The 15,031-nt window shown below is 49.8% G+C and overlaps 1 protein-coding gene across 1 annotated transcript; it reads right to left on the bottom strand.

Annotated features, from left to right (window-relative positions):
- Nucleotides 1-305: 305 nt before the first annotated feature.
- On the bottom strand, nucleotides 306-5,338 carry GHRH (growth hormone releasing hormone). Its single transcript, XM_015077134.3, has 4 exons — nucleotides 4,436-5,338; nucleotides 4,003-4,107; nucleotides 2,471-2,590; nucleotides 306-529 (listed from the first exon to the last, which is right to left on the bottom strand). The coding sequence occupies exons 1-4, from the start codon at nucleotides 4,513-4,515 to the stop codon at nucleotides 514-516; spliced, it is 321 nt and encodes a 106-aa protein (XP_014932620.2). The 5' UTR covers nucleotides 4,516-5,338; the 3' UTR covers nucleotides 306-513.
- Nucleotides 5,339-15,031: the final 9,693 nt, after the last annotated feature.

Genomic DNA, 15,031 nt, shown 5'->3' with positions numbered 1-15,031 from the left:
AATGAATAAATGATATTGCTCGTGGATGAACAAGCCACCAGTGGATGAAGGATGACTTTGGCCCAGAGTGGATGGGAATGATTAAGAGCCTGGTTCTGAACCAGCCCGCCTGGGTTTGAATCCCTGGACTCTCACTTGTCAGCAGTGACCTTGGCAGTTCAGTTACCCTTTCTGTGCCTCAGTGTTTTGTCTGTGAGGTAAGGATACCGAGACCTCCCATTAGGCTGTGTGAGGAGCATATGAGATTCTATGCATGAAGCTTCCCGGCTACCACTCTGCGTACTTGGTAAACGTTAGTTATTTTTGTAGTATATCTTGTAATACCTCTTTGGGAAATGGAACTGTGTAAAACACATACAAAATTAGGCAGAAGATAAAAGGAAATTGAGATGCAGAACAGTATGGGGGAATTTTATTGTATCTGTGAAGGAAAAAGGTAGGTCAGAAATTAAATAGGAGTAACTGGATGCAGTTGTGTTTGGCTGCAGGTGGCATGAGACACAGGTGGAATCCTCATCCTTGGCAATTCCTGTTTCGGAAAGAAAGATAAAGCTCAGCTAGGGAGACCGAAGCAAGGGTGAGTTTGGGCAAGACACCCGGAACTAGGGTGACAGGTGCTCCAATGTCAGGCCTAGCTGTCTGGGTTCCAGAAGAGGGACTATGGGAAGAAGGGAAGGATCTCACGGGTTGCAGCACAGCGAACATCAGTCTCAGCCCCAGCTCTGCTCACCTATTCCCACGGAGATCCTGGGCCAGTTACTTCCTCTTGAAGTAGCCACCTCTAATCCCCAGACAGGGTTAGATTAGGTTATTCCTTCCGGCACGTACGTTCAACCACACCCCTTACATCTCTTACCACTTATCACAGATTAAATAATCCACTGTTCGGGGACTTGCTTAATTTCTGTCTGCCTCCGTGCGTCAGTGAATTCCATGGGAGCAAGGACCACTGTTGTCCTATTCACTGCTGTAACCCTCAGTCCAGGGCCTGGCACGTCGTAGTCAGGGGACAATATTCCAGAGAGAGGAGGACAGGTAATTCTGAATCTTGGTTTCCTCACAGGGCCATTAGGTGGACATAAAGTGTGGTGGGTGCACAGATGTGCCATCTTCCAGATCATTCTACTCTAAGCTCTAAGAATTCATTCTTCTGTTATGTGTCCTCAGGCCCACCAGGAGGTCCTAGGATTTGCAACCCTTAAGCTGGAGGGGGAACAATGTTTGGAGCAGCCTCCAGGCCCCTTCCTGCCTGCTCTGTGACCTTGAGCTCTGCAACTGTCTCTGGCTTTTAACCTGCAGGAACACAGCCTGTGTTCTTAGCACTTGGCCCTCCTTGGGGCCACTACACCCTATCCCACCAGGGCCTGGCGGGAGCCCTAAAGCAGGTGAATGATGACCTAATCCCAGCGTGGGCTGCTCGGGGGAGGCATTATTTTTAGAATTCTAGTCTTAGGATCCTTAGGGGTGATTGGAGCCCCTCCTCCCTTCACAAAGGAGGAGACAAGGAAGGCAACTTGCTGTGTGTGCCTCCCAGGCTGGCTCTCGCCCCTCCTGCAGCCTGCCCATCTGCCTGCCGCTCGTGTCTCCACAGGACTGTGGTTGGTGAGATCTCTGGGCTCTTGGTGTCTAATTAGGTTGGGAGGAAGGTGCGGGAGCACATGGAGAGCTCTGCTGGGAATGGATTTGCTTAATAGGCTCATCCAGAGGTGACTGGCAGAGCCCTGCTGGGACATGTTTGTGCTCACAGTTAAAATCAGGCTCAAAAATACAGCAGTTTCTCCACAAACAGTCCGTCATCCCTGGGGAGCTGTGTCTGTGAAGTGGAACTCCGTGTGAAGAAGGGAAGAAAACAGGTCTTGGGTCTGGCTTTCCAGTCCCTGACTTGGGGCCAGCTGCTGCCCCTCTTTCCTTCAGTTTCCCTCCTCTCTAAGCCGAGAGCACTCCCTGATCTTCCCTGATACCCAGGGGAACATGAGGGGCCACGAGAGGAGGGGTGACTGTCCTTCCCAACTTTCCTGGTCGTGAGTGCTGCCCACGCTAGTCTGCCCGAGGGTGTTGGGAGGGGCTGGCCTTTCCTTGGCCTTGTAGTTTTGGAAACTTGCCAATGGACCCAGGATGTGCCTGTCACATCGTCTGCATCAGAATCCCCTGGACATTTTTTAAAATTCAGGTGCCTGGTTCCTATCCCAGAACTACTGAGTAGGTAACATTTTTGTACACAGACGCTGAGCCTGGCCTCTTGCTTCTCACTGGAGATACAGCAGTAGATAAAATCTGGTCTCTATTATGCACTTGCTCCCCTTCTTCCAGTTCTTCATGTGTGTAGGAAGGAACCTTGTTCCTTGGCAGGAACCCATGTCTTTGGAGAGGAGGAGATTCTTTCCTTTTCCTGGCAACCCATGCGGAAGGAAGCCTGCAAGGTCCCTAACTACACACACACACGCGTGTGCATGCCCACACATATTCCTACCTGTGCTTCTGCAGCAGGGCCACCAGGATGCTCTCCAACGCCATCTGCTTTTGACCTGCCCACACGCTGTCCACCTGACGGCCAAGCCGTACCTTTGCTCCTTGCTCCTGGTTTCTCTCTCTGTTAGATTAGAAAAAGAGCAGCAGTGGAGGTGACTATTTGGATAGGATGTGGAGAAGCCTGGGAAAGGCCAGGGCCAAGTAAGCAGAACAGGTATGTCCTTATACCTATTCCAATATCTGGTGTGGACTCTTTCACCCAATCGAACTAGATTCAGCAACACTTAGGAAGGTGCTCGATATAGTAGTGAAGAGCATAGGCTGCGGAATAGATTTACAAAATACCTCCCCACAGATTACTCGTTAATGATAAAGGAGAAATGTTAACTGGACAGAGGAGAAACGTGGCAGACATCACGTTAACCAGGCGATTAAAGTTACCATCACCAATAAGGGGATGAATTGACATCATGTGCCTCCTGATGTAATGCACCAAGAAGGAACAATATCACTGCTATGAATGCATAACCTGAATCTAATCATGAGGAAGCATCAGGCAAATCCAGTATGAGGAACGTAGGGACGCTCTATAAATAATAATTGAACTTTACTGATAAAAAATGTCAATGTCACGAAAGACCGAAGAGCAGTTCCAGGTTAAAAGAAACTAAAGAGACATGGCAATTAAATGCAATCCATGACCCTGGCTTGGATCCTGGATCAGGAAAATGAAAAATTGCCATAAAGGACATGTTGGGAAAACTGATGAAAGGTGAATGTATACACTAAGTGATAATTACACTGTGATTATATCAGAGAATGTCCTGTTGTTAGCTGTTTGGAGACACCGTGCAGAGCTACTTAAGGGTAAATGGTTGTGATGACCGCAGTTTACTCTCATATGGTTCAACAAAGTAATGACAAAGTGCACATGTGTTTGCGTGTGTATATAAGCAAATATGACAAAATATTAGCAGTTGCTGAAGATAGGGAAAGGGGATGTGGAATTCCACTGTATTATTGTTGCAGCTTTTCTGTATGCGCCAAACTTTTTCAAAATAAAAAATATACAGGCTGTGATGTCAGGCTCTTTGGATGCTAGCTGTCTGGTATGCGTCCTTTAGAAGCTATGAACTGCCCCGTAAGATGGGAGTAAACAGTACCTACTTTGTAGGGTTGTTACAGGCAAGAAGCCAAGAGTAATGGCTAATACTACCAAGGGCTGCCTGTGAGCCCAGCACTGTCCTGAATGTATGGAAATGTCTGAGGGCACAGCCCCTGTGTCCAGCACAGAATCATGATCAGATGGTAACTATCATTGGTATCATTCCTGTTGGAGCCTAACATGGGGAGAAGCACATTGTTGGTGTTCAACAATCATAGCATAATTAGAGGTAAGCTGGGGCTTCGCGTTAGGGCCTTTCTGCTATGGCAAATCCAGAAATAATAGATGCTGTGCCAGGCAAGGGACCAAAAGTCCCTCCAAACTCTGATGCTTGGAAGACTGGGAAAAAACCCACTAGACCTGCTTACCCCTGCTGCCTGCTCATGATGTCCTGCAGTAGCTTGCGGGCAGACAGCTGACCCAGCACCTTCCGGTAGCTGTTGGTGAAGATGGCATCTGCATACCGAGGCATTCTATATGGAAGGAGTCAGACATCAAAGGGCTGGGTGGCAGGGCCAGGTGAGGAAACGGGGGTGGGGTGAGGGGTACTCACCATGTCCCCGTAACGTCCTTCTGCCCTTTGCCCTACTCATCCCCGGAGAAGGTAGGACCCAGGGCTGGGAGGCTTCTCTGGAACTCAGGATCTGCCCCCCTCCCAAAGATAGGCAGTGGGGGCTGCCTGAGGAGATGGCTGGGGCCTGCTTAGGGCTCTGTTCTGCACGCCCTAAATCATCCCCCACTGGGCTGCAGGGATGGTTCTGGGACATTGGGTATCTAGGCCCTGGAGGCGGGGCTGCTCACCTGAGGGGCAGGGATGGCGGGGAGCAGTGGGAGCCACTGTCGAGGGTGAGGATCACCAGGAAGAACACCCAGAGCAGCATCCTTCACCCCTCCGGTGACTCCTGGAGAACGACAGAAGGAGAAGGTCAACTGCAGCCATAGCCACAAGGATGCCTTTTATTGGCTGGGCCCAGTTCTGGGCTTGGCTGTATACAAGCCTTAGTCCTCGTCATTTAGAGGCAGTGAGGTACGAAAAAGAACCCAGACTCTGGAAGTCAAACAGACCTAGGTTCAAGTCCTGCTTTTGCCAGTCACAAGCTTTGACCTCATTTTCTGCATCTATAAAATGGGCCTGATAAGCTACCCTGCTGACCCCATAGGGTTGCATGGAAAATTAATGACATGGGTGAAAATGCCCCTTGCTGTAAGGCATCATATGTGGAATTCAGGCCTCAGCAAGGGTTGGGGGCTACACCTTCTCCTAGTCTCCTAAGTCACCCCACCCACTGTGACACTTGACAACAGTGAGCAGGGCCAATAGCTCAGGCTCTGAGTCAGACAAATCTCAGTTCCTATCTGGGCTCCACCATCACCAGCTGTGTGTCCCAGGACACGTGGCTTCTCCTTTCTGGGCCTCAGTTTCCCTATCCATGAAATGGGGTCTATGACTATACTGACTGCATAGGGCCCTTGTGAGGATGAGATGAGATGAGAGTTGCTTGGCACATAAGGAATTCTCCCAAACACTTTTGCTGCGACGACCTCAGATCAGACCCACTCGAGGGGGCAGGCTCTCGTCCTGTTTGGTTCTGTGTGAAGTCAGAGGGAAGGGAAAGCTCTACTTCTCGCTCCAGACATTTCGATTTCGCTGAAGGCTTTTAGCCTTGGAAGAGACCAGGGAGCCTGGGGAGCCAGTGTGGTAGAATCATCTAATAGATCATGTAATTACCCTTAATTGGGGCCTGCTGACACCGTGCTCTGCGATCAGGGAAAGAACAGGCAACGTGAGAAAGAGCCCGCCTGGGCTCGGGGAGGAGGCTCCACCGTCAACCCAGACCTGTCCAGTGTGGAAGCAGGGGGCTCAGCTAGGAGACCTAGGAATTGGGTCTCCCCACCTCTCATGCCCCTCTCAGTAGAATATCCATTCCATGGGGCTACAGGCCCATGTGGGGACCCAGCCAGCCCAGAGAGGGGCAGGAACCCATCTAGCCCAACCTCACCCCCTGTCTTCCGTGTTCTCTCCTGTCCTGTTGAAGAGTGATCTCCAGCAAGCAGGGCCGGCACTGGCAGAATCCACCTTCCTTTTCTGGTCTCGCCCGCCCTCTTAGGGCATCCCCTTCCTTCTGCCAGACACCAGGGTCTTGACTAAGCCAGGGAGCATCTGCAGAGCTGGGCTCAGAGCAACCTGTGACTCTGCACCTCCAGAGCAGAAGGGAGGAGCCCTCCAGGCCTCACTGTCTCCCCAACAATCCTCCAGTTCCTGCTCAAATGCTCTCTGCCAGCGAGTGGCAGAGAGCTCACTACCCCCGAGCCAGGACGTGCTATCTCCAGGCAGCTCTTCTTGTTAGGAATTTTTTCTCATTGTGTCAAGTGCAAAAAGACGTGTTAAGCTTCTACTCTTCTGGGAAGGACTGGGGCTGGAGGAAAGTTGAGAACATGGCATTTGCCTGCCCCTCCCTCTCCCCGGCTTTGACATCCACCCTCTGTGCCACCCACAGCTTCTGCACCCTCATCCACATGAGGTGGATCTGACTTAGGCCTTTGCTCTCCAGACCAAGGATCTCAGTCTTCTGTCCTCTTCGTCATACCATATCACATCTGGCCCCCCATCTCCCGGCCCGGTTCCAGGCTGCCTCTCTAGCAATGGAGTTTCCTAAGCAGGGAGTTCTTTGGAGGTAAGGAGGGCCCCTTGTAACGAGCCCTCTTTTTTTCTGTCTCTTGGCTGGACTTCCTTGCCTTCTTTGCTGCTGATCTTTAAAAAAATTCTTTTAAATGTTTATTTATTTATTTTGGGAGAGAGAGATAGAGAGCGAGCAGGGGAGGGGCAGAGAGAGAGGGAGACAGACTCCTTAGCAGACTCCACACCAGCAGCGCAGAGCCCGACACAGGGTTCAAACCCCCCAACCGTGACATCATGACCTGAGATGAAACCAAGAGTCAGACGTTCAACTGACTGAGCCACCCAGGTGCCCGCTGTGGATATTTGAAAGACCTGGGCACGTCCAGGCCCCTAATCACTTCATTCCCCTGCTCAGAGGCCCTTGGTTGCTCTCCAGAGCAAAGCCCAACCCCCTGCTCTTGGGCTAAGCTCTCCCTTGGCTTCCCCACCTCCCGCCCCTTCTCGTGTGTTTCGCAGCCCCTGTGCTCCCCTGGCCTGCACAGCCCACCCTCACACTCGCCCTCTGGAGCAGGTATCAGGGTCTTCATCTTACAGCTGAGGAAACGAGCCCAGAGAGGAGAAGGACCTTTTCTCCATGGTCCTCCATCACATTGGTTTCTGACTGGACACTTCAGAATGGGCCTCAAAGTTCCCAGGCCAGCAGGCCCCTCCCGCTCCGTGGAGGCTGCCTCCCAGATACAATACCCTATTCACAGCTCCCTATTCAGCTCCCCGTTCATGGGAGGTGCTGCAGGATTCATCACCTGCACATGGGAAGCCGTTCTGAAAAACAGAAAAGCTTTTGCTCTTTGTCACTGGATCTCCAGGGAAATTAAAAAAAAAAAAAGGGACACACACAGGAACACCTGCCTGGTTGGCGGCTTCCTATGTGCAGCCAGTGGTTTCAGGGAGTTGAAAATAACCTGATATGAGAGCAGACTTCGGAGGGCAAGTCACAGTAAATTCTGTAACCCCTAGCTTATTTGGAACGAGGTTGAGCAACTGTATAGTCTGGTTAACCAAGAGGCACATTTACTACAAACCGTGTGCCCCAGGGGTGAGTCAAGACACCATTGCAACCTCTAGGCTTGGGGTTGCAGCCTCTGATCCTTGGGGTTGCAAAATTCCACTGGACAAAGTTGGGAAACGACAAGAATTCTCTTGCTTACGGTCCGATGAGAATTAGATGTTGTATCACCACGGATAAAGTAGCTATTGACAGACGTATTCCACGCGAGCAATCTACAGAGACAGAATTCCACTGAATTAAGTGTAGTACAAATTCAACAGCATCCTCAACAACTCCTTGATAGCTCCAAAGGTATTTTAAGGTTTATCATCTATCCTCATGAGTATCAGTTAGCTTTCTGCAGTGTTGACAAGTGAATTCTGCGGTTAGATCTAATTGAGGTCATCAGGATTCAGGATAAATGGACACTTGACCTACATTAGTTGGCACCTCTTGCCAGCCTCTATGCCAAGAATGCTATGAGAATTCTCCAGATGCACCTTTTGCTAATGACAGAGGTCAGGTCTCATGTGCCCAACCTAGCAAGGCCACTTTTGGACAACTAGGAAGAAAATCTTTTACCTTTCTTTTTTATTTTAAGTTTATTTATTTACTTTGAGAGAGAGAGAAAGTGCGAGCAGGGAAGGGGCAGAGAGAGAAAGGGAGAGAGAGAATCTCAAGCAGGTCCTGTACTGACAGCGCAGGGATCAATTTGGGGCTCAAACTCCATGGACCGTGAGATCATGACCTGAGCCAAAACCAAGAGTCAGATGCTTAACCAACAGAGCCACCCAGGCGCTTCTCGTTTACCTTTCTCAAACATTCTGCTTTGTAATTTAAGAACGCTGAGGCACTGACGTCCTGATTTAGTTTATAAACTGTTTCAGCAATAGCATTCCAAATTGAAAGAGATCTAAGTTTTTAATGAGGAAGCATCTTGAATTGTCACTCAAAAGAGAGACACCCCACCTCCTTCCTGGAAGAGTTTGAGGCGGCTTATGGTGAAAGACACAAATACTACGAGACCATCAAAACATGGATCAAGAAACAAGCGTGGGGGTAATGGAGTGCTCCAGGGGCAGATAATTGTGTCTGAAACCTCGAGTAAGGAGCGCAGCAGCAATTGAGCAAGAAAGCAAAATGTTATCAATTTCCAGGCAATTATGTTGAATGGGTTCAGAGCGATAGATGGGATGTATTGATTTCCACAGCCACTTGGCTCCTTTCCGATCCATGGCAGACCCCCATTGTTGATGGGAGAATCTAGCCAGCTTGTGTCTTGCCCCAGACACCTGCCTGCACACCGGAGAAGGAGTGCTGAGATTTCATCTGCCCCCCGACAAACCCCTGGAACACATCCGTCTGCCTGCCCCTTCTCCATGGTTGAGGTGCCATGTATCCAAAACAACCTCAACATGGAGCCAACCATCACAAGCGTGTTCCAGAGCCCCTAACTAGGTACCTGAGTGTACTCACTAGTCCACAGGCGACGAGGATGATGGTGGGCCTCTTTGACTCGGTGTCTCTGAGTTGGTGAGAAGGTCAACCGTCTTGCCCCCATCCAGCCCAGCCCCCAGGACCACCCCCTCTCACCTCCGATATGGCAGGTGTCCCCTCTGCTATGAGGCGCTGCTCCTGCTGCCTGGACCTGGGGCTCAGCGTTTGTTCGGTGACTGCGTGACGCTTCCATCATTTATACCTTCATTTTCCTAAGCGTCGCCAGCGTCAGAGAATCAATTACCCACAAGTCAACCAAAGGACCGTTTTTAGCATCATACTGACAAACCCTAATAGGGGAAAGAGGTTTTTCCCCTTGCAGATGAAGACCTGTATGGAACTTTCCCTTTACGGACAGAACGCAAAGTTATGATATTATTCCGAGGGGCATAGAGAATATAATACTGCTTCTCTAATAATTGGAGTAATCATAACAGTGAAACAACAAAGGTTCATTTACTCTCTGAGTTAAATGTGCGTTTTAAAAAGTTGATATAATTTTTTTTGTCCGTGTGCAACTTTATCTCACTTTCAGGTAGTCCACTTATTACAGATAAGTGTTTTTCTCTCCTTAGCGCAGCATCCAATTATCAAGATTTCCCCCTATTCCATTTACATCTGCTGCAGTCATAGGCCACTGTAGGCAGCTGTTCTCATGTGTCAAGGCAGCCAAACATGGAAGGAGATGGAAAACCTTGGGAGGGTTGTTGTGTTTCCTGATTTTGCTAGCCTGTAGCTAAAGAATCCTCGAGAATGGTCTAAACGCGTGTGAGTCAGAAACACCAGTTTTCCACGAGGCTGTTGTGGAGGGGTGGAAAGAGCCATAAGCTTCAAGTCCAGAGCCCTGCCCAGCCCTCCTGTGTCTGTTAGTCATGACCTCTGTGACCCTCAACAAGTTACTTCTACCCTCCAGATCTCAGTTTCTAAACTTGGAAAAGCGAGGGCTGCCAGAGAATAGCAGCTTTCAAACTTAAAAAAAAAAAAAAAAAAAAAAAAAAGGTGGCATAGAACTTTCTTCGGAAATCTTCTATGGAAGTGCAGTATATAAAGCAGATTTAAAACAGGAAACTGATCTGGTTGAAGAGGGGGGAGTGAAGACTCCCTTTGGCTGCACCTGGGATACCTCCATGGGCCACAGAACCAGTAGCTTCTGAATGAACCTCTTGGCAATGTTACGTTGTGATCCTTCTGCTTAGCCTGCACCGAGCCATGTTCTTGGCACAGAGCACACAAGGGGTGTTTCCCATAGAAGCAGGGACTGAGTGGCTTGTCACCGTACCGGCCTGGACATAAAGTGGTCAGGTCAGGCCAGGTCCCCAGGGACTGAGAGTGGGCAGATGGAGCGTTTGGGAGCCCCCTGGGCAATAGGTTCTCATACTGTCAGGAGGTGTGAGGTTATCTCAGGGAATGCAAGGTGGGGACCACCTACAGCTCGAGTACCCACAGTGGACACCAGGCCAGAGTACAGATGTAGGACACATGGAATTGCCTGGAGAAGCCATGGGAATCAGAATGCAACCTTAGTTGAAGTTCTGTTGCTAAGGACTTCATGCCTCTTCTCAAGTTTTCTCATCTGTAAGAGGAGAGTGATAGGGCTCGACTCATGAGGCTGCTGGGTGAGGATTAAAGGTGCCAGTGCATAAGGCACAGGCCTGGTATAGAGTAAGTCTCAAAAATTAGCCCTCACAGGGGCACCTGGGTGGCTCAGTCGGTTAAGTGGCCGTCTTTGGCTCAGGTCATGATCTCTTGGTCCGTGAGTTCGAGCCCCGCATCGGGCTCTGTGCTGATAGCTCAGAGCCTGGAGCCTGCTTCTGTTTCTGTGTCTCCCTCTCTCTCTGCCCCTCCCCCATTTGCGCTCTGTCTCTCTCTGCCTTTCAAAAATGAATAAATGTTAACAAAAAATTAAAAAAAAATAGCCCTCACTTACCATTGCTACTATTGTAATAAGCAAGAGAGAACAGAGGCACAGAGAGGTTACCCACTCATCCACAGGCACACACCTGGGCAGCGGTAGAGCCAGGACTCAAACAAAGGTTTCTGACTCCCGAATCCAGTGCCCCACACCAGGCTAATGTTCTCCTAAGGCCCTTCCGTGGCCCACTGGGTCTTCTACTCTTTTTTAAAGAACTTTAACAGTTTTGCTTTTTACTTTACTTTTATTTTATTTTTAAACAAAATTAAAAAAAATTTTGTTTTCAACATTTATTTATTTTTGAGAGACACACTCTATTTGAGTGTGAGCGGGGGAGGGGCAGAGAGAGAGGGAGACACAGAATCCCAAGCAGGCTCCAGGCTCTGAGCTGTCAGCACAGAGCCCGACTCGGGGCTCAAACCCATGACACTGGGAGATCATGACCTGAGCTGAAACCAAGTGTCAGACGCTTAACCGACTGAGCCACCCAGGCGCCCCGAGCACTTTAACAGTTTTATTGACATATATATAACTCATACACCATAAAAGGCACCTGTTTGAAGCCTATGGTTCAACAAGTTCTCATAAGTTTATAAAATTGTGTCACTGTCATGCAACCCCGTTTAGAATACCTCTGTCAGCCCAAAAGTTCCAGTCCCATTTGCTATCAACACCCACTCCAACCCCAGCCTTCAACAACCACTGATCTGCCTTTTGCCTCTATACTGTTTCCTCTGCTAGAACGTTCATACGGATTCATGTGAATTATGGAGTCACATAATACGTACTCTGTGCTGTCAGTCTCCTTCACTCATCCACCTGTTTTTGAGATTCGTTTGTGTTGGATCCATATCAGCAGCCTGTTCCACTTTATTGCTCAGTAGCGTTCCGTTGTACAAAAGTCTGACAGCTTGTCGACCCACTCACCGCGATGGACATTTATTTAGGTAGATTTCAGTTTGGGGCGGTTACGAAAAACGCTGCTATGAACATTCGTGTATAAGACTTTGTACGAACGTGTGCTTTTATTGCTCTTGGGTGATTACCTAGGAGAGGAACTGCTGGGTCATGTGGTACGTGAATGGTTTGCTTTTTAAGAAGCGGCCAAGCTGTTTTCCGAAGTGGCACCCCCATTCCATTTCTGCCAGCTGTGATGGAGAGTCCCCCGGGGAAGTCCTTAAACCAGCCTTTCTTTACCCCGCAAACACCTACGAAGCACTGAATTAGGCCCACACAGAGCTCGCTGGATTAGGAGTTTGTCAGTTTCTGAAGCCCCGGTCCTATTCTCCTCTTAGGAGAGTGGGCTGGGCCTTTCCTCCTGCATGGCATTTTCTTGAGCACTAGGAGGACAGTGGCATGTGCTTGTACTCAGAGCTGCAGGAGGCAGGCACGTGAGAAGCTGAGTGACTTACCTCAGGCAGGGAGATGGAGACAGGCACACGGTTATGTGGGTTAAATGTCCCAAGAATTGAGAGAAGGGAAAAGTCACGCTAAAGCTGGGAGAGCCTCAGGGAGGAGCAGAGAGAAGCCTAAAGCCTAAAGCAGAGAGAAGCACGAGGCCCACGGATTTAGATTTGAAACTCAGCTCTGCCACTTGCAAACTGTGTGATTCTGGGCGAGGGGTTTATTCTTCTTGGAGCCTCAGTTACCGCATCTGTACAATGGGGGCGATGACATCTACCTCCTCAGGTTGTTGTGAGGGTCAGGAACATGCTTGTAAAGTGTCTGATGCACGAGGCAAAAGGCAGCTGTTACTGTAGCTCTTACTGATCAGAGTGGAGCTCTGAAAGCTGGGCAGGGTGGTGGCCAGAAGAGCAGGAGCCATCTGGGAAGAGGGGCTTCATTTGCAGCATATTCTCAAAGCCCTTGAGGCGGAGGATGAGGGAAGAAGCCAGAACCAGCCTTGACAGTGAGAGCGCAGCCCCCCCTCCACCAATCCCCGCAGCCAGCCGCCTCGTCCTTATCCTCTGAGAGGCGGTGGGAACGCCTCGCTTGCCACCCGGCTTTCTTCCCAGGACGGGTTTTAACCCAGAGTTAATTAGCGATCGTGCCTGCTCTAGGGGCTGGGGACTTGAGCTGTGGAAAAAAATGCCCCAGAGAAAGGCAGGCTTTAAAAAGCCCCAAAAGGCTGGGGCAGAGAGGCTCCTCTGGGAGAGAGACAAGCCGCGCGTTTGTGTTGCAAATTTCCAGTGTGTTGAAGCCAGCCATTCAGGGAGGGTGATGCTAAAGGCAGTGGGCCTGCGGGTGGGGAGGGCACAGGAAGTCGACAAAGGGGGCCTGTCTGAGGGCCTCAGACCCTGCTTTATAAAAGCTGCTTTCATCGCCCTCCCTGGATGATGGCAGCGTTCCCAGCCCGAGGCCAGCGTGCAGGGAAGGGGAAGGCCTGGACCCTAGACTCCCAGATTCCCTTGACACCCCCCACCTAGTGTGCCTTCTAGGCCTGTTTTTACGGAGTCAGCAGCAGCAGATGTCACATGAGCACTCATGAGTGCTATGTCAGGGTGAGGGACCAAGGTTCACACGGTTGGCCCAGCTGGGGGGCCTCAGGCAAAGTCAAGGGACTTTCCTGAACCTCAGTTTCCCATTCTGTAAAATGGGGCTGATGGGGTCCTTCCCCCTACTTCATATCCTACCCAAGCAGAAGTGCCCGTGATTGGTTGGTGATCCAATAACCATCAGAAGTTCATCTCTTTCTGGAAAAGTCTGCATTTGGGAAGGTCATTAGGAGAGCTTTTTTAAAGAGGTGAAGTTGATTGTACTTAGCAAATCAATTAAGCAATTCTGGGTTGCTTGGAAATGTTACTCTCATAAGTGTTTTAGATATTCACCTTGCATGGAATCTTTAGGCCTGTCCCAAGTCAGTTATGAATGCTAACCAGGTTGGTTTTCTGGGTTGGTAGGTACCGTGCGGGAAGGCTGTCCCCAGCTGATCCTGTAGGCAAGCTCTCCCTGGTGGAGATCTGACCAGCCTTTAAAGACCTCTTTGAGGTGAGAGTGGGAGAGAGCCAAAGCATAAGAGACTCTTAAAAACTGAGAACAACCTGAGGGTTGATGGGGGGTGGGAGGGAGGGGAGGGTGGGTGATGGGTATTGAGGAGGGCACCTTTTGGGATGAGCACTGGGTGTTGTATGGAAACCAATTTGACAATAAACTTCATATATTGAAAAAAATAAATAAATAAAGACCTCTTTGGACCCTACCTCCCCAAGAAGCATTCTCACACCCTGCTCCTCCCTCCTGGCCTTGCCTTGCGGTTGACTGATTTTATATGTGGAAACGTCTCCTTTCCTGAGACACTTGGGATGTCTGCAACCAGACCTAATTAAAAATTTTTTAATATATATTGATTTATTTTGAGAGAGAGAGAGAGAGAGAAGGTGTATGAGCTGGGGGTGAGGGGGTGGGTGGGAGAGGGAGAGAGAGAATCCCAAGCAGGCTCCACGTTGTCAGCACAGAGCCCAAAGTGGGGCTTGATCCTATGAATCGTGAGGTCATGACCTGAGCCAAAATCAAGAGTCAGAAGCCCAACCGACTGAGCCACTCAGGTGTCCCACATCTGATTAATTTTTGAGCCCCCTAAAGCCTTCTTTCTTTTCCCAGCTTTATTAAGATGTGACTGGCATAGGGGCACCTGGGTGGCTCAGTCAGTTAAGCATCGACTTCGGTTCAGGTCATGATCTCACAGTTTGTGAGTTCGAGCCCCGTGTCAGGCTCTGTGCTGACAGCTCGGAGCCTGGAACCTCCTTCAGATTCTGTGTCTCTCTCTGCCCCTCCCCTGCTTGTTCGCACGTGCTCTCTCTCTCCCTCCCTCTCTCTCTCTCTCTCTCAAGAATAAATAAAGATTAAAAAAATTTTTTAAAAGATGTGACTGGCATATATAAAGCTTGATAATGAAGGTGTGTTTCCTAGACCAACAGTAACAGTATCTCCTGGGAGTTTGTTGGAAATGCAGAATCTTGGGCTCCACCCCAGATTGACTGAATCAGAGGGCAAATCCTCTTTGTTCTAGGATTTTAAAGGCATCAGGTCCCTAAGATGGTTTCTGAAGGCCTTGCGATTTTCTCACCAGGGAGGAGGGCCTTGACCACAGGCAGCCGGGAGATGTCGCTGTTCTCCAGTCTTTGGGAGATGTCAGGCTTCCTTGCAAACACCAGAGGCCCCAAGTGCCGGGTTTTGTTTCCTGTGAAATCCAGGAGAACCAAGGGGTCCAGGTCCGTTATGTATTCAGGCCACCCCCTCCTCAGCCACTTGGGCCGCCTGTCTCTCTCTGCCCATTTCCTGCCCTGGGTTCTCAGTTGTGTTTCCAGTTAGGGAAGGCTG

This window comes from Acinonyx jubatus, chromosome A3, assembly GCF_027475565.1.
Source record: "Acinonyx jubatus isolate Ajub_Pintada_27869175 chromosome A3, VMU_Ajub_asm_v1.0, whole genome shotgun sequence".
Classification (NCBI taxonomy): Eukaryota; Metazoa; Chordata; class Mammalia; order Carnivora; family Felidae; genus Acinonyx; species Acinonyx jubatus.
This window is presented reverse-complemented; position numbering and strand designations above follow the sequence as displayed.

Bases quoted from the DNA above. Each gene is read 5' to 3' on its own strand.
- GHRH (XM_015077134.3), bottom strand. From the start codon at position 4,515: ATGCTGCTCTGGGTGTTCTTCCTGGTGATCCTCACCCTCGACAGTGGC. The intron at 4,108-4,435 runs GTGAGCAGCCCC...CCTTCCATATAG, and splicing joins CCGCCATCCCTGCCCCTCAG to AATGCCTCGGTATGCAGATG. The intron at 2,591-4,002 runs GTAAGCAGGTCT...CTAATCTAACAG, and splicing joins ATCATGAGCAGGCAGCAGGG to AGAGAGAAACCAGGAGCAAG.